Source organism: Dermacentor silvarum, chromosome 3, assembly GCF_013339745.2.
Source record: "Dermacentor silvarum isolate Dsil-2018 chromosome 3, BIME_Dsil_1.4, whole genome shotgun sequence".
NCBI lineage: Eukaryota > Metazoa > Arthropoda > Arachnida > Ixodida > Ixodidae > Dermacentor > Dermacentor silvarum.
Genome location: NC_051156.1, coordinates 147,527,431 through 147,550,255, shown reverse-complemented (window position 1 = coordinate 147,550,255; position 22,825 = coordinate 147,527,431). Strand labels below are relative to the sequence as shown.

General features: G+C 43.1%; 1 protein-coding gene across 1 annotated transcript in view; it reads left to right on the top strand.

Moving 5' to 3' along the window:
• Positions 1 to 4,411: 4,411 nt before the first annotated feature.
• Positions 4,412 to 22,825, top strand: part of LOC125944374 (nose resistant to fluoxetine protein 6-like) — a 42,704-nt gene continuing 24,290 nt past the window's right edge. The window contains exons 1-4 of the mRNA XM_049664786.1: positions 4,412 to 4,841; positions 15,585 to 15,796; positions 20,036 to 20,147; positions 21,114 to 21,198. Coding sequence (XP_049520743.1) covers positions 4,532 to 4,841; positions 15,585 to 15,796; positions 20,036 to 20,147; positions 21,114 to 21,198 — 719 coding nt within the window. The 5' untranslated portion in view covers positions 4,412 to 4,531. The remainder of the gene's footprint in view (positions 4,842 to 15,584; positions 15,797 to 20,035; positions 20,148 to 21,113; positions 21,199 to 22,825) is intronic.

Sequence of the window (22,825 nt, the reverse complement as noted above, 5' to 3'; positions counted from 1 at the left end):
CTATACGCGGATATGATGGAATTATATAATAATAACAGAGGTGATACCCGGATGTGTGTGCGTACCTATCGTCACGATGACCTCCGATCGGGACAATAAATGTGTTCGTATCTTTGTTCGAAATTCTGTGTCACCTCTGGGTCGTGGGCTAAGCAGAAGCTTCGCTGGTCATCCACCCATACATAGTGGATATGGCTCATTTTTTCATCATCAAGATTTGTCGCTGTTAATTCCTTTGCATGGAGCTGTATATTAGTGTTAAATACCATATTTTAACGTGCGGGTGTATTAAGGAAAAAGCACGCCTTATATCTTATTTGTCTGCAATGGCATATCGCTAAATGCCAATGTACCATTTGAAAAAAAAAAAACCTTATGATGATTTAGTTACCATGCTGAAATTTGAGAGATGCCTAATTCAACGCACCCATACGTTTTTTATATTAGTCACTTTCTACGTTTGCACGTACTTAGTATGGCTGACGTAAGAGTATTGCGGGAAAGGAAGAGCGCAAAGATGTAGGTGTCGAGGCACCCCACCGGTTGCCGTAAACTGTAACGACGCACCTTCCTAACATAGCTGGCTCCCTGCCTATGCGTCATGCAGATGGATCATATTAAACTTCGTCAAGAGATATTTATTTCAAAACATCAGTTTGTGCGTCCCCTTGTAGCTAGGTGGTATACCTTTCCCTCCACCTAACAAAACTAACGTTTGTGGAAAGGTTGGAAGCCCTTCAATGTGATCGTTAGAAAAACGTACGGACAGAAAACGGACACTGTCAACTACTTCCCTTTTTACCTTTTTTTTCCTTTTACCTTTTTTGTGGTCTCACGGAAGGAATTATACAAGGATACACTTCACATGATCCTACCGGTTCCATTGTACGTAGCCATAAACAGTGGGACATCACGTTTTAACGAGTGTTAAATGATGCATGGGCAGCCAGGTACTAAACCTTTTTTCTTTAATTTACATGCCGGGACTTTGCCGGTTCGGGGTTTTTATTTCCCTCGGGGAGCAAACTGCCATATATGTAAACAATTGTAAACAATCGACCACGTTTTTTTGCATTGCTGGGAAGAGGTTTATTTTTGGCATGTTCTTCAAAAACATTACGCAAAGAATTGCGCTTACATTCATTAGGTATTACATTTTGAATTGTAAAAAATGATGACGGGCTGCCTTTGGACGTAATTATGCTAATGGGCCTCCACTGTTTATGACGGCCTCGAAAGGCAGTTTTTTTTTTTTTTTGTGAGCCTGACCGATGGCCTGCACGACTATTTTTCCTGGAGGGTGTTTCCAAGTTCATTGACGCAATTAAAGATCAAGAATGCCCCCCGGATTCGCTGACGAGGATTGAGTCCCTCGCTACATTAAAAAAATTTAGACATGACATGGCCAACCACAATGTGCCTGACCGCACAATAAGTATGCAGGCAAGTTTGAAAGTATGTTTACGTGCATAAATATGTATTGCTTTCTTTGAAAAAAATATTCAATTTGTGTTTGCTGAGTGAGAGTTCCGGCAATGAAGAAAAAAAAAGCGCTGCAACATGCCGCCAAGATGGAGGATAAAGATGACAGTGCCAAAGCGGTTCGCGAACCGTTATACTTTTTTCTCCCAACTGCAACTGAACCAGAACGGAATCTATGCGCATTGAGCTCAAACACGAACCAAACCGTATTTTTTTTATGGTAGATATCCTGTTTCGAAGTCTGCCCATCTTTTTAATACATTAAATTTAAGATTTGTTGGTGCCTTTAGCAACGTCGGCTTCTTTATATGGTGTGGCTTAATTGAGCAATTATTAATCAGTGAAAACAGGCTAAATGGCGTTTATTACCCACGAGCTGTTTAAGCCGCATTCATGAGAAAATAATGTAGATTTTGGCAGCTTGTCCTTGTTAAAACTTTATCGTAAGAGTGAAATTTCTCAAGAAGTTTCTCAAGTTCCTTGAGTGAGAGTAAAAGAATTGTAGCTAAGAGGAATTTCTCATTCCGGGGCTGGTTTTTAAATTCATGGGAATGGAGAAATAGTTCTGCCTGGCCAACGACTGCAGCAAATTTATTCAGGTTTGTTGCATTTAAAGGAAACGTTAGAATCTCGTGGCAGTTCCAACCGAAACGTTCATTTAGGCCAGAAATTTATTTGTAAAGAATTGTTTAAGGTCGCTAATTTTTTCAATAACGATACTATCCAGTTTACAACTCTTTAACTCCGCAGTGAAAGATGATACCTAAATTTTGTAAAATGTTCCCAGTAGAACGTCTTACGCGTAATAAATTGATTTATTATAGATGGCTCTCGAATGCATCAGAAGTATGTGAGCAGGACTTCTGAAAAACTCTTGTAAACGTTATGAAGAATTTGCGTCAGAGATACAATGATACATTATACTTGTAAGCTTAATATTTTCTAACAGTTAAAGTTTAAGGACAGCAATATATGCTCTCAGTGCAGCATTACGAATTTGTAAGCTTCGTGTTTTTATATTTTTAAGCTTTCCAATTTACGGCAATTTCCGTAAACCAATCCAGGGTCTAAGTGAAAATTTAGCATCGTACCGTCATTAGAATTTAACTTCTGCTAAATGCAACAAACTTCATTTCATTTGGTCGAGAAGTTATTTACGCAATATGTTTTGCTCTGGCTACGTAGATGACGTGGCCAAGTGGTTTGAAATCGTGCACTTATGCTTGTTGCGAACATGTCCAGCTTTGCCTAAATATTATGGCTATAAAAGTATTTCTGCTTTTTACATGCATTTGAATAGGCGGCATCCGAATTCGCCTGAGCTAAAGGCCCTCTTAAGTGATTTTTTTTGTTATTTCTATCGTCAGACCTTGTAAACACTTCAAAGCTATCATGTTTATAACTTTGTAATTCATAAATAAATAATGATCTCATAATTCTCTAAACTGTACCTATTAAGAAATCTAAAGCGGATAACATTTGCGCAATATACGTCACACTGCTCTGAGTCAGTAGGACTTTTGCAAAACCTTTGAAAACGCTTTAAAAATTTCACATGAGCTATAAATTTGTCTATAATGTTTGCACACTTTAGGTGTTCTAACAGATGCAGTTTAGAGACTCGAGGTCGGTTTTTGATGCAAAGTTAGGGTTTTGTGAACTTCATGCTTCAATTCTTTTTAAACTTACAAATTTACGTTAATTTTCATTAAACATTTATGGCCCCAAATCAGGGTTCTGCTTGCTGCAGTCACTATTATTTAGCGTTCTCTCCCAAATGCTGCCAATATAATTCAAATTGGTCTAGCACTTTATTGATAAAAGCATTTCTGCGTTTTGCATGTGTTTGAACAGGCGACATCGCATTTGGCCTCGAGCTAAAGCTCCTTCTAAGCCCCTGATAATCTCTAGTCCCCTGATTTTATGAAATCAAATAAAGAAAGACTGGGGAAACTCGTTCCTACTCGTATGCAATAACGGGTTTAAGGCCAATGAAAAAGAAAAATGAAGGGCATGAAAAATTACTCAAAGCGCACATTTTGAATTAAAATTCAATTGAAAAAAATTAAATGTGGGCACGGTAACTTCTAAAGACCATAGGTTTGGTCAGCGAGGGCAGAAGATTCGCACGTAGAGCGTTTAATGAGAATGGGTTGTGATGGTTTGGAAGATGTGTCATTGACAGGTAGCAAGTGCCCAGAGGCAGTGTGGGGCGAGGGTACCCACTGTGAGTAAATAGCTGTAACAAAAGATCTGAAGGAAAGCAAAGGATAGAGATGGGAGCGCCTTTTTTAATTACAATTCATGATTTTTAATACATGGCACTAGCCCTTTAACATATCCAGCACATCACTAAAGCTTGCATCCCTTTCGCTCTTTAAGATCTATTTACGAGAGGTGTGCGTGCGTGCTTATAGCGCGCCTAAAATATTGATTGCGTACGCCTTAGAATGGTTGGCTTGTCGCATGTGCGCACGAATGTAATGCAATGAATGCCAGTACGCAATAAATGCCATGAGTGCAAGTTGTGTGGTACATTAGCCTGTGGTGGCTACAAGATATTAAAGCTAAGCTTTGTCATGCAGCGCACACTTATTCCCGTAATAAAAAAACTGGTTCGCAAAGTATGACCAAAGCTCATTGGTATCACATCCTCCGCGTTGTCGACAACATCTCTCTCCTACACTCAAAGAATGCGTAACATATAGGTATGTTATGTGACTTGAGTAACGCTCTGCCGTCGCGACGAAGCTCGCTGCAAGCATCCGGTGATGTAATCTGCCTTTCGTTCATTTCTGTGAGTTGAACGATCGTTCGGCTTACAGCGGGACAAGTTTTGCATGACGACGGAGACATTTATTATACAGTCTGGTGCAACGAAATATTTCGTGCATGCGCCAGTTTGTCGAAGTACAGGAGTCACGAGGTGGCTGTCATCTTCGGCTGTGTAGGTCATCAATCAACAAGACGCAGCTGAGCCGTGGATGGGAGTTCTGCTTCTGGTGCAATCCCCGTAGTCTAAACCCTTGACCTGCTGGCACACATAAGGATGAAAAACGGGGTACTTGGCGCTCTGATTTTGCTGCTGGTTCAAGAATCAGTAACGCAGAGCGTGACAAACAATTCCAGTGGTAATAGTTTGGTGTCAGCTATGCCAAGCACGGGGATTACGGGAGGAAACTATCAAGATAACACTGACTACACGTCGATTCTACGAGGTGCTTTAGCACGTGGCTTCGCCAGCATCCCGGCTTCTGTGAAGTTCAAGCTGCTGAGAGCTCACGTGAGCCCGGAGTGCAAGCGGGGCCTGCTGAGACTGCTGCGTGGCTTTCTCAAGCTGGAGCCGTGGGCCATAAGACGTGAGTATGCAAAACATGTGATTCTGCCATAACTCGATGTGTTGCAAGAAAGAGCTGCGAAACAGCGAACATTAAGTGAGGAAGTAAATGTATCTGGAGTGAAATGTGGAGAGAGCATTTGCGAAGGCGCTTTGAGATCTCTGGAAGTCCCCTCAAACGTGGAACTTTTTTTTGCAAACAAGAAGGGCGCTCACAAAATATACCTACGAGTTAAAGATTCATTCGCTAGAAGACATGCGCAAACTTTAATATTTCTTGAGTGAGAACTGTACAGCCGCCTGCATGACAGGGCGACCTACTTTCAGTGTTAGCTTTTACGACATGGGGCGAATCACTTCACGTAAAACAGAAAATTATTCTACTGCGCGTGAAATTGATGTGTTTTTCGGTCGAAAAAAACGTTCTCGATGCGTTATCACGGTATTTTTGCTCAATTGAACTCAGTCCCCTTAGAGGGTTGGTTATTACCATGATGTTTATATTAGTAGAAGACTGCTGTCGTGTGCTAAACTGAGATGATTGGTACACGGTGATGCCTTGTCTCAGCGCCTTATTTGTCGTGCTCTAACCATCCCGTTTTAAGTGCTGTTTGCTTCCGTGCTAAAGGTACAAGACGGCCTTTTTAGACCAAAAGCTAGCACCAAACGCCACTCCATTTCTCACCCAGAATGCAGTTATCTATCAGAAAATAGTGGCCGCAAGGTTTTGTCGTCTATAATTTCAACTTTCTCTGTATGAGAAAAGTCTGAAATAAAAAAAAACAATTTTGGTGGATCTGTTGCAGCTGTCAGACTAACTGAAAATTTTGAACCAGTTATGCCACAATTCCTACAATGAATTGCGAGTCAAATACCAAATGTCATCATATACGTGTTTAGTAACATAAAAATAACAGATTGTGTTCATGAAATAAACACTGCCATAGAATGACAAACTTCTTTTTAATGACTAAGATGCTTTTCAGTAGACAAGAAATAATCTAACAACGGTACCAATATATTAAACGACTACCCTTAGAATAGCTGAAATTGTTTATGTGCGTAACAGTTGTTCCAATGCACTTACTCTAAAAATAAGAATAATCACAGTAATCAAACATTACTGACCGCTTAGAAGAGTGATATTAAATTCTTTTCATAGTATAATGCAACCTTGCGCCAAAGGTAAGCACACTTGACTGAAAACTAAGGCCGACATGGGCCTTTTTTGTACAAATGACATTTGCATTCATCTGCTTGGGTGTCACTACCATCCTAGATAAATTAAGAATGATCGAGTCTCTAGTGGTTCCCGTCATAATAATGGTGGCGGAGCTTGGCGCTATCCTTATCGCGATTAGTTATGTAATTTAACAGTCACCGAGAAAACCGGCCCTATATTGTTATTCCAGCCAGCCCTTCAGAGCCTCTTGCAAAGCTTATCTCACGGAACCTACCACCATATAGTATCCTACATCTCATAAGGTCACCATCGCGCTTTTGAAAAGGGCCACAACATCGTTATTCAGTGGTTGTCGGGTCTCTGCAGTATCTTTAATTGGCAATGATCTCGATGACGGTGCCGCCCGTTCTCCCGGTCTGCCCCCGAGACTGGCCTAACAGTTCGGATACAACGCAGCAAGAAAACTTGGATCACTGACTCGTATAGCCACTCTACCTGACTGGAACACCCTCCTTCCCTCGAACGGTCACCTGAAAATTCTTGACCTTTCATAGAAGCGCCAGCTATCAAGACACGTGCGATTCAACAGCCTTGAGCCGCCTGTAGCTGGAGGTGGCATTGACGAAGACCTATTGATTATTTATTGGGACAAGTGGCACATCCTGCGACAGTTGCGGGTGTGTGCTGTCTATCGAACTTAGCCTCTGCATCTGTCCTCACGGCGACGACCAGCGCTTTCTACTCAGCACCAGCTTAGATTACCTGGATTTAAAATAATTTTAGGTGTCAAAAGCACTGTTATCATAGCTACATTCATCAGATAACTCGGAAGGCGATAAGTGTGTTACTGCAGTTCCTGAGGTAAGCAGGCTTCAGTGAGCAGTCGTACTTTGGATGTGAGTCTGCGGACGAAGTGGCACCCTCTGAGTTTTCCTCTCGTTTCTTTTCGTTCCTTCGCCCCCTTCCCTTGCTTAGGGCGTGTCTGGTCTGCCTTTATTCCTTTTGCGCTCTTCATTAAACGTGCTTTCATTTGACGCATATAAGAGTGCTAAAATATTTTTATGCCATCGTAAGAAGCCGCGATGTGACACGTCATTGCTTCACATTCTATCCATCGGCCAGTCCGTAGCTTTTATACCAGGTGCTTTAGCAAAAGCGTTCTAAAATGCTTAAAAATAGGGAGAATTAGATAAATAATGATTCTTGATTAGTTTTACCTATTCATTTGAAAATGAGAAGAGGTACGATTTCTCAAGCAACTTACGCAAATTAACTTTAAACCAAAAAGATCCATGAGATTAATTTTGATGGGAGACTTGAAGTGTACCATCTTAGGAGCTCTTACCCGTTTCCAGAATCGCAAAAGCTTGACGCGGCTAACTTTTACACCGTAACGAATCCCGAAGCATGGTGTTAGACAGAGCTATTTCGTAATCAACTACAATGTGCATAGTGCTACTACAATGGACCGAAAGGAACCACGTGGTTCCTTTCCATCCTTTGTCTGTTGGTGCGCTGTGCACATCGTAATGAATTCTGGCCGGTGCCGCACTACAAAGCGAAACTGAACAGCCGAAGTGTTCCACTGTCACGCCCTTGGCAGGCGTAGACGTCAATGCTTGCGCCTCACCGGTGGGCGAGCATCAAGCGAGGGTTGTTATCAAGCCGCGATATCCCTCTCTGCATGCTTGCGCAGTGGTCAGGCTCAAGCAGTTACGTCACTCACTGATATCTACTAAGGGTGTGACAGTGGAGCTCTTCGGCTGTTCAGTTTCGCTTTTTCTGCGTGAAATTGGCCGGAGGTTGTAAAAATTTAGCAGCTTCAACTGTTGAAAAAACAATGACAGGGTTTTACGTGCCAAAATCCCCGTCGATTATGAGGCACGACGTAGTGGGACACTCGGCACTAGTTTGGACCACCTGGGTTTCTTTAACGTGCACACAAATCTAAGTACACGGATGTTTTCTGCATTTCACCCCCATCGAAATGCGGCCGCCGTGACCGGGGCTTGAACCAATTTCAACGTTTAAATGCGTAAGCATTCCTGTGGTTACCCAACGAGAAAGCTGTCCAAGCGTCCGTCCTTCGCGTAAGACGATCGATCGCTAGTTCACTTTCAAGATAGAGCCAGCAGCAATGTTTTCGCCAGCTGTGGAAGAAGACTACGACGAATGCGCGAGCAGTCACACGAGTGCGTCTCTGTGACCATGTGACGTATGAAATCAGGCATGCATTAGGCACACCTTTATAGTAAATTCCACTGGCGGATCTGGAGCAAGTTTTTTTGCTCCGCGGCCGAGAATTTGAATTCCACTGGCGGATCCAGAGCAAGATCGCATGTTCCACTGGGCGATTTGGGGCAACTTGCTCCGCGACGGAGCGCTCCGCGTTGATCCGTCTTATAGAGCCGGATTTCGCCGGAACTCCAGCGACTAGGCGCCGTCACTTCCGGAACAATCGGGTACGTCGGTTGCTTGCAGCGCTTTTTCAAGCGCTGTCTGGTAACCCTGTGGCGTTGTTTACAGTTCTGAAATGGCGTCGTTCGACCCTGCCGGATTGCTCGTTGCTTTGAGCGACAGCGACAGTTCGCACAGTTCCTCTTCAGAAAGCAGCAGCAGCAGCGATGAGGATGAGTCGTACGTACTGTACGAAATTTTATTTAATGAAATGTTTGCAGAGCCTCCGCACAAACGCCCCAAAATCGTCGGCTACGTCGAAGAAGACGCGAAGTGCAGTTGCCGCTGTGCCTAGAACCCCCAACGTGGTCTAATGTGAGATTGGCAACATGGGTAACCGGATGCGTGCGACAACTTCCGCTGCAATCCCTGCCGGAGCGTGTTTATTTTTCACTGGTCGATCGGGATCGGGTCGCTCCGCGGCGGATTTTCTTGCTCCGTCGTGGATTCGGCACACCGCTCCAGATCCGCCAGTGGAATTCACTATTAGTAAGCCAGAACTGTGGAGCTGCCGTCGCTTCCGATCGGAACGTCATCAGCGCACCTGGTGCCACCACCTGCAGTAGTTATTATTTTTTTTTTGCCTCATCAGTTCACCTTACGCCGGCTTCCGCAGAAGTTCGTGTCGTCGCAGCGCTGTCGCATTTACCGTAATGGCGGAAAGACGACCGCAGCCGCTGAGCAGTGCTAGGATTACCAGCAGCGTTGAGTGTGAGCACTCAACACCACGTCATTACTACGAAATGCTTATTCATCATTGAGGTAAAGAGGAGGTTCTACGTAATTTTTTTCCGAAACGGTTATGAGCTCCCAAATTGCATGCTTAAGTATTCTGTTCGGACCACTCGCACGACAATTTTGGTTAAAAATGTATTAGTCTAGTTCGCACAATTAATTACCTAATCACTACACCAAGTGATTTCCAAATGTATGCCTCGATAGTAAAACCGATCCCAGGAAATACTTCAAATATCTCATCTTTCTCATTTTCAGGAATCTCAAACGTTTGTCGCGAAACACCTGGTACACGGAGTTCGCTTTATCAATAGAATCTTAAATCACCCTGCAACTCTCGGAAATTCCACTTCGGCTAATATGCCTCTCACAATAGAACATTGTTTGCGCGGGCAATGAAATAAAAACTTGACTAACAAAGTTTCGCTAGTTATCTTTTCAACAAATTACTTGATAGTTTTTATGCACCGAGAACGCAGTATCATAGGGCAGAAAAAAATACGTTTATTTAGATGCTAACGGCAACACGCCCCTGAGAAGAGTGCCCGTGGAAGCGGGCTCCTCGAGAAAAAAGTGGGCTGTTACGTCACTATTTACTGTACCTAACGAGAGCGACGTCTCAGAAGAACTTGACTATATGCGTGACTGGAGTTGGCGATGGCTGCCCGAGCCCATATTTCCCAGAAGCAGAGTGCGGAAGATAAATACTTACTGAGACGCGCACCATTACGCAGCCCTGAGCAGAGTTTCCGTGGGAAGCAAGTCCTAGAATGAAAAGAGGGCCGTTACGTCGCCCCTGCCCTCTTTACTATGCGCCGGAGCTAATTCGTAGTACCACTGTCTGTCTTAAAAGTTGATCCCAAGGGTGCCCCGTTTGAGCTTGACGCTGTCGTGTCGACATTGTGCGCTGCACTTCCATCACACATCCGTGGGGCTCCTATATCATCCCCGTGACACGGAATTACTTCTGCCGCATTGCGGCAGCGTAAATGGTCCGCATGGCTGAATATTCTTTGCCTCGAAACGAACACTAAAAACGTCATTCGAGACTTTGGCTTGGTTATCTTTCCTGGAAACCACTAAACAGTTCGGACGGGAATAAACAGCGCTTACAGTTACGCTTCGAGAGATTAGCGAACCGTATTTCATTCATTCACACGAAAAACCTATGCGTCAGTGTGCCTTCTTTGTCCCTGCATAGCTGAGAGATTAGCTATTTGTTGAAAACAATAGACTATCTTAGAACGACGCATGTGATGAGATGATTTCGATGGCAATTCTTTATCTGGGCAAGCAACGTTTCTTATTTTTTTCTTATTATTTTGTTTGGGAGGGAGTGGCTTCTGCGCTGTATCTGCTTTTCCTAAATATTGCATTCCCCGCAATAAACCAGAGGTTGTTAGTCAGCGCCTTCTCTGTCATGCGCCCACCGTCTTAAGCGCTGTTTGTTCCCGTCCTAATCATGTAGAAACCAGCGCAATTTCGCACATTTTTGCATTTACCTGTTGCTCGTCGAACACCCCTTACGTACGTAACCGAAACGCCCCTTTTCAAACTGTCTCGAGGGACTTCTGCTCTGTCCTTTGTGAGAGTTGTCTTTCCTTGAGTTTCTGTGACAGTTCTGAATTTAGCACCAAAAATAATTCGGAGCCCGTCTTCTCTGTGAATGTATGAGGAGTGGTCCTGTATCTAAACACAATGTTGTCGTCTTGTTGTTGAAATGCTGTAGCTCGTTTCCCAATCACAGCGTTACAAGTTATTCGGTGTTTGTACTGCCCTTTGAGCCACCTCGTTTGATTGTGACTGGTAAGGAGGAGTTAGTGCCTGCTTCACTTCGTTTGCACTTAGAAAGTGCTGAAATTTCTGTGCTCAAAAGTGAGGCTCATCATCAGTGACAGTGCCCTGTGGCAATCCATAAGCAGCAAACGCACTTGTAGATTGCCGGGTTTCAATTCTAATGTGCGCTTCAGTAGAGTTCATAATTTTTACTGCGAGCCATTTGAGCGCGAGTCTACAACTATAAAATATTCAAAATTTGTTTTGCAAATTATAAGTGCACTTTATCCCACGAGTTTTTGCACCATCTCCATGGTTGCAGTGAAGCGGGCTTACCTCAAGAAGCAACAGTGGATAACATCACAGTTTCTAGCGATCTCCTGTACATTGCGATCAATGCCAAGTCAGCAGACCACTGAACTGGCGACTGACGTTATGGACACGAATGCGTTGTTCCGGCAGCCACTCAAGAACCTCTTTTGAAGTGCGACAAGAATCACAACTCAATCATGCCGCACAAGACAACCCATGTGAACAGTCATGTCCAACCTCTTTACAAAATATGGCTTGAGCTTGTCAGAGAGTTTGTTTGGCCAACTGCCCCACGTCAATTCACGTACAACGCTCCTGACTTTTTCCTTGGCTGTCTGCTGCTAAGCTTGTTTAACTATGAACGGAAGGTATCGTATAGGCAAAAGATAAAATATGCTTTCACCATCCTCTGCATTTTCAGGCAGGGGGAGCTTCGACAACCAATCAGCGCTACCATTGGCATGTTTTGTTTTGTATCATCATCAGCCTATTTTTATGTCCACTGCAGGACGAAGGCCTCTCCCTGCGATCTCCAATTACCCTTGTCTTGCGTTAGCTGATTCAAACTTGCCCTTGCAAATTTCCCAACTTCATCACCACCCCTAGTTTTCTGTCGTCCTCGACTGCGCTTCCCTTCTCTTGGTATCCATTCTGTAACTCTGATGGTGCACCCGTTATCGATCCTGCGCATTAGGTGGGCTTCTCAGCTTCATTTTTTCCTCTAAATGTCATCTAGAATATCGTCTATCCCCGTTCGCTCTCTCATTTTGCTATGTATATGGCATGGCAATGGTAGCTTGACAGCACATGTAACACAAAATGCACTTGCGCGGCACTCCACAGAGCTTGCCGGACTCTTTGTGGCAAAAAGTGTCGTCAACAGCTGGTCATTAGCGAGAATTTCTAAGCTGCGAAATTCCAAAATAATTGCAAGGCTTTTTTTCTCGAGTTTTTTTTTTTTGCCGCATAATTGCGCTTTGTCAGGGTCATTGATTGGGATGCAATAGCGATTGATTTTGCCTGTCTGTCCACCACATATGAAAAGAGTTGTCCCAAACTGTATGTCAGACGCCAGTCCTTTTTTACATCATAAGCCCTAGCAGCTCGTTTTCAGTCAGGAGTTTTTGGCACTTTTTGGAACATTATCTCATGAATTGAATTATTACCAAGCACTTTCATTGCGTAGCAAGTTGGGTAATGGCTAAAAGAGCATTTCACAATGAACAGAAATTTCGCATAGAAGTTAATGAGACCAAGAAATGCTTATAGAAGAGGGACATCTTTTGGCTGGGGGGGGCATGCATGGTGGCTTTCACCTTTTCTGGCGACGGGTGCGATCAGCTAGTGTCAAATTTTGTGTCGGAGATTTTTTATTTTATTTCAAAATACTGCAGGCAGCAATGCTGCCCAAGCAGGATAGCTTTTTTACATCCAGCGCAGTGACAAAGACTTCAAAAATTAATTTCCGAGTTGTACAATCAACAACAGACGCTGGCAGACAATTCCGCTCTTATGTGTAATTGTGAGCGGAAAAAAAAAGACTTCTGAAACATCTTCGTCCTCGCAAAGTACGGGTGGATTACATTCGAGTGATTTATTCTAGAAGACCTGTGTTGTGCACGGGAAAGATATGTTTCGCGTGGCAGACCACTTCTGTTCTGATAGATCAAATAAAGCATTCTTAGTCTTGCAATCTGTCGATCGACACGGAGATGCTCGGAGATAGCTAAGATTGTTTTAAATAAACATGCATTTTCCTGGATTAACGTGGATTCTGCGAATATGTAGCTTCAGGAGCATTGTTTCTAGTGTATTTTTACGTTCTCACTTGTCCTTTTCCGAAATTAGGACATAATCTCTGTACCATGCAGTACAAGGACTGGCCCACAAAACCTTTTTCTTAACAGCTTGGAAGATAGCCGGAACACTTGCCACTCTGTACGACAGTTTTAAAACAAAATAAACCGAAGTCGACCGCTGTTAAGAGCTCTTAGGCCCATTTTTAAGCAGAAGTTGAAGGTAGGTCTTGCGGAGAACTGGAACTCGAAAACTCTGCCTCCTACTATGGGCGCAAAAATGTCCTCTGGCATAAGCAGAGGATAATGATCCACCTCTGAACGCTGATTAGGAGTAATTTTGTAATGCCCTCAGATGCTTGTGGAATCTTTGGCCCGATTGAGTGTGGCCACAGTGAGTGTGGCCCACAGGCTGTATGACTCGATATATGACTACAATCCTTTCCTGGTCGTGTAATTCGGTTTCAACTTTCTCCGACACTGAGTATGGAACTAGTCTATCCTTGCGAAAAACAGGCAACAAATTCTCCTTGAGGACTCTTCCACTGAATCCCAATATTTTACTGTACGTTTTATCAAACACATCGCGGTACTTTTTAATGAGATAATCTTCTGTCTGAACGCTACACGGGTACTACTTTCGGCCACAAATTGTTTATTTTTTATAACATCCAGTTATGGCCAAGAAATGTTAGAATACAAAAGCCCAAATGCACAAGAGGCAATACATGGCGTTGTGTGCCATAGCACATAACTTGTGCGAAACATTTAACATCTGTGGGCGTTCCGTTACAAGAGAGGAAGCGCACATCTGTAGCGTTCGGCAAATACTTTTTGAATTCGCTTTCTGATATTGGAGACACAGCTGGCCCTGTGTCAAGTGCCATTAGAACCTATTCGCATTCATATGCAGTTTTGCTATGAATGGAGATGCCTGGTCGACTCTGGTTATGCCTTATTGCCAACAGTTTCGTGTCCAGCATTTGAAACATAAACTGTTTAACAATCGTGGTAGAATTGTTCACATGGCTCTCTGCCATCGTAGTGAGCTACGGCATGCAAATTCTCCCTCAATTTGCGTAGAACTATACCTAGTACATGCGATTACGGCAAATTATGCGTTAATAATGCGCAGTTGTGTAAGTATTCAAACCACCCAGGAGGCCGCGTGAAGCTTTGCAGGATGCGGCTTAGCGGAAGAAGTTTCTCGTGATGGATCCGCAGTAGATTTAATAAGATCAACCGGATACGTCGCATGTACCCAGAAAGAAATCTGAAGGGATCCGTTGAATGTGCTCTAAATAAATCCCTAAATAAATATTTCCGCATGGTTTTGACCTATATGTACAAACTTCATAACCCGAAAACACATAGAGCGAGACACCCGTCAATCAGCAAATGTTGAGCAAACGATGCGCATGGGCGCATCGTTCGCTCAACATGACTTAGAGATCAACAATCGCGCACGGTTCTGGCTGGGCTGCGACTTTCACCATATCCGCTTTAATTGCCGCTCACCCCCAGGTTCACACGCACTCTTCTTCGGCGCTACTTAGATGCTTCTAAGAAGAAAATTAGACAATTACCATACCTGCTGCTTTGTCATGATGACTTTAGTACTACATATGCGTTTAGAGCCAATTCAGATCAGGTAAAATATTGTTACAATTGGCCTTTATAGAGTAGGGGAGCGTCTGAAGTGGATGAGCAACACAGCATCTTGTTGATAATTACTTGAGTTCCATCGATTACTTTTGAAGTGCAAGTAGTTTAATCATGCAGCTTCTTTATATTTCTTTTAAGGGCATCATTTCTACTTCCAAAGGTTGCAGAGTGTGCTCAGAAGCTCCCAATCAAGGGGTTTCCGTGACGTTATTTTTCAACCTTCTTATTCTGGGCTCAGCAGATATCCAATGAAATGCGAAAAAAAAAGTGATTGCGCATATAAGTTGATTTATTTTTCACCACCATGGTACATAGCCTAACATACGTAAGTGGCAAATGGTAATGGTATAAAAACTGCAATCGAGCAGCTTTACAAAGCCCCACTACCCCACATAACAATGACAGCAGAAGGCTAGTGCAGATGTGTTCACTGTAGTACGAATCATCAAAGCACTGTTTACATGGAATATCAGGATACAATAAGGGCGAACAAGTTATAGAAATAAAAGTAAAGAGAAAACATAATAAACATTCGAATATAGCTTTTCCACGATATCATACTTGGACGCACAACATACATTTTCATCTGGTACTTTATACAAATTTAGTGTGTAGCAAGAGAGCTGCGCAGACTTTGAAAATCATAATTTGTACATATAGATTGCAGCACTCCTTATCGTGTATTGAAAAAAAAACTGCTCTCTTACTCTCTTATTTTATTCGCGTGAATTAGTGTGAGACAGTGAATAGAATAATCATTGTGCGCCCTCGTTATTCTAGCTAAATAACAACGAATATCGATTTTTTACCACCTTATCAAGTGACTTCGTTTCACGTGCAGTTTTCGACGCCTCTGGAAAGTACCCGACGGGACTGTTCCAAAACTCACGTGCCGACATGGGCGCCTTCGACGAGTGCATCGAAACAGTGGTGCATGACAAAAACGGAAACGTGCTCACTCGAGGCCAGTATTGCAACCTCGTTGCATACATCAAGAATAGCACTGCAATAAAAGGCACCATTGAGGATTGGTCGAACGTCCTGCACCCAAAGGTAAGGGATACTTTGGTACGTTTATTTGCTCTGGCAGTCTAACCAGTGTAACTGAACTGCAGCAGCCAACACTGTTCCGGATGTATTCCCTTCAGACGTAGACGGAATGTCACGACAAAGCACAGCCTTGTGGTAAAGAGGTGCCAACATGATGGTGTAAGTAGTACGCATGTAACTACAGCGACACCAGAAGAGCATGTATCTGAAATTCGGGATACAATGACTGGCATCATCGCTTATGCTAAGCCACGTGTGACAATTTCTTTCTGCGGCTTGTTGCAAAAGGCACTTTCCTAAAGATTCCTCTGCAAGTGTAGTCTGCAGTTAGCATAAGTACGCGTCAATGCGTGCACGCGCAGCTGCCTCGGAAAGTGCACTGAGACACACGGCCTTTGAAGACACATGGTCGTTGTTTGAGAATCTCACCGATTACTAATATACTGCTAGCTAGACCAAGAAACTCAGGAATGTGCCCCATTTGAAACGTTCGAAAAAGCTGGTTTTCTTGCCACACCATAACTGTGTTGGAAGAAATCTACTTTAGTGCTATATTCGTCCGGATATAACTGACTCGCAAATTGATTTCATGCCATAGTAGAATATTGTATTCGAAAGTGAGCAATAATTACAAAATATACCTGACGCATATGAAACGTGAATATTATTTATAGCTGCTCAAATAATGTACCTTGTACACTGTATGCGCCCTCCTTGAAACGGTGGTTGAACGAGCGCTGTCTCTGATGCCAGCGTTTCAACCAGGAGACTGGTTTTCTACAGGACAAGGACGAGCACTTGCGTAAAGAAGTAGGCTGACTTGTGTCGAAATATTCGTAAATGGCGGCCAGTGTTGATATAGTGGGAATCAGGGAACACTGAAGCAAGGGTTGTGCTGCTAGTTACAAATGCGAAATGAATTTTTTTACTTATTCTTTTTATTTAATAGTTCTTCTTCTTACTCTTATTCAATATATCAATACCACTTAGAGTCTATTACCATCGTTTTTTGTCATTTTTATTCGCCGTTTTTAACTTCCTATTTCTCAGAAAATTGACTATCGGATTGGCAATGCTTGCCAACATGTGACGATTCTTCTTACTTGTTCTCACGCCTACCTGCTTGAAAAATCAGTAACATATGTTCCTCAGTGGGTTTTGAGGCGAGTGAGCTATTATTACTGCCATGGTCATTAGTGGTGCGGGCGGGCAGTCCTCTGCAATGTCAGATCAAGTACACACGCTCAAACACCCCAGAAAGTGGACGGGAGAAAAGCCACCGCTGTAGCTCGATCGGCAGACCACCAAAGACGTAAGGCGCAGATTTTGCATATCATGTTGACCGCTAACAAAAGATGAAGACAGAGAAAGAAAAACACAACACGACGACACGGGCGGTAACTTTCAACCAATTTACTGACGGCAAACGTAGCAATATCTAGACAAATATGACATGCGGAGAACGCAGCAACAAGTCCACTTATCAGCCCAGTGGAGCAACCACTTGTAAAAAAACGTATCTTCTATTGAAACAGCCTAATGGAGGTTTCACTAACAGAGTCTTGGCGTTTCTCATTTCTGGTATATGTGGAGATGCCATGGTACGGTTCGAACCGGCGTTAAGTTATGTTTCGTGCGCGTGAATTTTCTTTGTCCTTACTATTTTGATATTTCTAATAAAAGCAGTTATTTCTACTATTCCTTCCTTGGTTCATTTTGTTGTGATTAATAAATGCGGCAAAGGAATGCCGTTGTTGCTACGATGAAGATAAATCACTTCACGCATGCGCACGAGAAATCTTTGAGGCTGCTGCCCTTGCAGGGAATGGTGCGTGTTGCGTCAGCACTCCGTATGTGGCCTTGTCTGAGGCAGAACTAACATATCTCAGGAACCGTCATAATTCAGGGGAAATCTAAATCTAATCGGTGTCTACTTTGGCCCATGCGCAGTGATCTACCCTTCTTTTCTTTTTTTTCTTTTCTTTTGGTATATATGTGTTCCTTTCTGAAGAATTCAGTCGTCATTCAGCGCTGGTTTGTGTCGCACTTCTTGTCATCTTGTGTTTTTGCGCTGTTCCCCTATCGAGTAAATCTCTTCACCGAAACGTTGGCTACAGTGACATCACTTGCTCGACCTCGACTGATCACACCAATTCGTCATCTGTCTATAACCCTATAGTCTTGTTTGGAATCCTTGCAACCATTCATCCTTTTGTGTGCGACACTTGATGCGCCCTCCAGGAGCTTGGACTAGAAAGCCAGCATTATGATATTCAGTCTGAAAACCACAAAAAGATGTTCAGAAAGTCGACTTCAAATCTTTATGCTGCCTTTATAAAGGTGAAAATGGAAAACATCTTAACATCTAGCTCAATATTGGTAGCATTGCTCCAAAAGCTTATAACCCACTGCCTTGCATCACTCAAGGCGTATTATTAATCACCGTGCAGGGCCTAAAAACAGACTTGGGCATGTTTAGGAAAAAAGTAACCGATTTTACAATTACAATTACTTCGTTCAGTAATGTAATTGATTAGTGTTACCAATTACTGTCACACGAAACTGATTGAGCAATTACGCAATAGTAGTTGATTACTTCTTTTCTTTCCTTCAAACTTTTATTAATATGGCATTGATACAGTAAACGGAACGAGCTGGACTGGTAATTTCAGCCTTTCAGTGCGTCCTCTGCCGCCCTTCATACGTTACTTATTGGCAATAACAACTGCTTCTAATACCTTTAGTTGGTCATCATCCCTCTTATTCGTTCTGAAGACATGAGCAGCGACACTGAAAACTTGCTGAAGGTAGGAAAAGTGTGAAAGACAGGTATCTTAGCTAGTTCGCTCGATGTGCACGCTGGTGGGTACTATAGAACGGCGTTGTTACATTTACGAGTCATATGCACAAGATTGAGGTTGCTTAGCATCTGCGTCATCTATAACGCGTTGCTGTTCAGTGTTGCTAGGACTGGAGAAGACGCAGCCGGTTGGACCAATGAAAAGGTGACAAAATCGTCCGTATATGTGATTTCCTGACTATAACGTCCCACGTGCATTTGCGAGACATACCAGCCAATGGTCAATTCGTCAGCCAACATTTCGGTGGAGCATTACTATAAGCCGACAAATACTGCGACTCCAGGTTTGGCTATCTGAACATGCGCATTTGCGAGGCTCCTACATCGCAAGATCTCGGGCGTTCTACTGCATGTAATGTTCGCCAAATTCAGGTTTTCAAAGCTGGGTCGTTTGTTACAGCTTCGCTTGTCAATAAAGCAATTAGTTACATGTAATTAGTTATTGAAGAGAGCAACTGAATTACAGGGAGCATTACCTAGTAATCAAAGTAACTGTTATATTTCAAAATTACTAAACATGTAATTGATTACAAGGAAATAATTACACGAAATACGATACCTAGAACTTTGCCTAAATACCATTGGCTATAGCTGCAAGAAGTCAGACAGCGCGAAAAGCAGACACGGAGGTACACAAAGGACTGTTTTTGCTCATTTGAGCTGTTTCGCTTGCAGTATACCAGGCAAACTTGCCGAAACAGATGTACTCCTCAGCGATGACTGCGTTTTCTCTTCCCCTTTTCTTTATGTGTTCACTAGCTGCGCACAGAGTGTGTTATTCTGGTATTTTGATATGTGCAAAATTATGGTTGCGTTCCAGCAATCAGATTTACACAGCATCTTCACAAATTCATTCATCGCGATCAATTAGGAAGTGTTCCCAACAGATATTTTGCGCACAGCTGTACCAGAAAAAAATTGTTCTGGCAGAGCTTACGTTGATAAGACGATGGCAAGACTTTTACAACAACAAAAGAAATCGCTATCAGCGCAGCCACTCCTATCATCGAAAAAAATAAAAAATAAATTAAGACAAAAGTTTAGTACAATCGTGAAAATTTAGAGCACATCCTAATTTTTAGTCCCGTTAAAGCAATGAATATGCCAAATGTGTTAAATTACTGCTTACTCTAATATTTTTCGAGTGCCTAAAGGTACCATGAACGCGGCAGTCATTTTTACATGTGAACTTCGCAAATTTCCCTCAGGGTTCTGTGCATTCTTCCATTGTGCACTAAACGACATGGTGGATTTTGGAAAGTGCAAACACTGGATTTATCGGCAAATGTTCAAAACATTACAAAGATCATTTTGACGATGGAATTCGCCCCGACTGTTTAACAGAGGCGAACTTAATGTGATCAGAGCCATTTTTGTTACAGTTTCAGTATTTCAAGAACTACTCCAACTTGGTGGACGTCCCCTTTTTTCGCCTGGGAATTTGCTTCATAGACCTGTGTGGACAAGACGACTTACAAGTTCTCGTGGACCTGTGTACGTCCAATACTATGTGTCTCATATTTGAATCATTTCAGGCGCATTGTTATTGCACGAAATAGAGTCTCGCTTTTGCTGCATCAAATACTCAGCTTTAATCATCATAATTTAGCAGCGTAGGCAAAGTATTTTCTCAAACCTTTGATGACGTTGTTCTCGCGACCAGAATCACCATTAAGACTCCCGGGTTTTCTTTGGGATGTTTAATTGTTTCTCCAAAGCCTTATATTTGCGCCTCATGTGTCCACATGAGCTCAGCATTGCCAAAGCTCGACTGGATGAAGTCGGGACCGGTGAGGAGGGAGAGCGGTATGGCTGGCGCCGACTGATTTTGGCAGTGCGATGAATTGCCATTTTGTACATGTAACAAAACTGAACACATTTTTTTAGTGTCACCCTGTCGGGATTTACGACAACGTGCAGTATAGTTGCCTCACTAACACCGATTCCAATACAGATAGTGGAACCGAGAACACTTAAGGCATAGCACAGAACTAACACCACGCCACAAATAAAACCGCCTTTGTGTTTATGACCATGCAACAGAACACAAAAAATATGCATCTACGTACGAGCTGTCAGCCTTTATGAACCGCAAATTTCGTGAGTGTTTTGCTGAATATTAGACAAACAGATGAAGGTGGGACATTTGGCCGTCCTGACTGAATAAAGTCGGGACACAGGACATTCACGCATAAGTCAGGACTGTCGCGCTAAAGTCGGGACGGTTGGCAACCCTACATGAGCTTCAAAATAGGATCTGGTGTCAAATTTGACTGTCAGCGCAATTTCTCTCCCTTTATCAAATAGGAACTGTACAAGTAGAGCGCACAAGTTAACTAAAGCTTTCTTAGATCAGCAAAGAAGGCGCTGGCGTATTTTAATAGGTGACGTCGGACAAGATATGCAAAATATTTATGAATATTCTGCTGCTGAAAGTATTATAACGATCTCTACCTGCAGTGAAATTGTCCCTGGTTCGTCTTGAAGTGTCAAATTGTGTAACTTCGGAACCGGAGCCCTGGACTACAACGCAAATTGCGATCACGTAAGCATTTATCACTTTTCTTTTTTCTCTCGCGATGAAGTTTTTCTGCATAATGGAATGAATTAGAATTAAGCTTTACTGTATAGTTTCATTAAACTGACTTCTTGAAATAACTGAGACTTTAAAGCTCCTGGTGTGTCTATGCGTCTATACACACTGCTCGTTCGCACAAAGTTAGTCCAACTGATGGCTTCATTTACTCGGAATGAAATATGGAAGTGCAGTAACACCCACGAAAGCGATAAAGAATTGCACAGAATTCAAACACTAACTTATATAAGCGTACTACGAAGATCTACCCCACACCTAATGACCGAATGAACTGAGGCTTTCGCTAAGGCGGAAGGCGAATTATTGCTGTCCTGTACGTGTTTGCGTTTTTGACAGCCATCACTATGCCCAAATTGCTATGTGCCCAGGTTCTTTTTGTTTCAGTGCGAAACCAAATGGCTGCTTTATAATTATTTTGCATTAATTGCGTCGCAAGCTTTGCTGGCGAATTAAGACGAACCCCGTATAATGAGATTCATGGCCGGTTTCGAGTGTGCGTCTGCATGCCAGACGCGCGCTCTATAACGGCCGTACCAGATTGTAAGTGCGTAGCGTACATTCTCTACTTGTCGCGAGTACCATCTACGCGAGCACATGTTGGGAGCGAACGTTAGCTTATACGAGGGTGGCGATATGGGCTTGTTGGTCGGTCATCCTGAAATGGCATCTGGATAGCGCAGAAAAACACAGACACCAGAAGAAACGAAGACAAGTGCTTGTCTTCGTCTTCGTTTCTTCTCGTGTCCGTGTTTCGCTGCGCTATTCAGGTATACGACTCCAGGTTAGCAGCTCCTATCTAAACACATAGCAACTGCGACATCGTTTTTCTCAGCAACCACAGCGCTGGTTTTGATTATTATTTTTGGCGTTTAAAAGAAGACGCTTAAATCTAGTGACTGTAGCAAGCAGATATTTTTGCTGCGACAACACTTTTCCTCGAAACTGGGTTTGTCTTGTCCAACCGACCGTTCGTTCATTCGTTCGTTCGTTCGTTCGTTCGTTCGTTCGTTCGTTCGTTCGTTCGTTCGTACGTTCGTTCGTTCGTTCGTTCGTTCTTCAGTCCGTCCATCCATCTGGTCATTTTGTTACGCTGACGACAACCGTTGTCCTCATGGAAGACCCACAACCATACTTTTTTACGTCAGGCCAGCTCGACATACGTCAGGCCAGCTCGACATCCCCACCTTCACCGATGTCCCACCGTGAAAAGAAATGCTCCCCAAACCATCGACTGGAATTTGAACCCCTGTCAGTGAATCAGTAAGCATTTAGTATTTGTGCGCTGTAACCTTTGAGGCATCGCCAAATATAATTGGTTGGCAGTTGTGCAAGGAGGTTCTCACCAGACTGGATTTGAGAGCAGTGACATCTATGCACGTATTTCGTAGGCCAGAATGAACATTACTGTAGTCGACGAGGATTACGTTAGGTACATCGCGCAGAAATTGTTTCGGCCAAGATGGCGGTGTGTGTGCGTGTAACTGTTTTTGTAATGCTCAAGAAATAAGCGTCAGGAGCACACAGGAGGCGTACATGACAACAATTTATGACATAAAACCTCAAACATGTCACATAC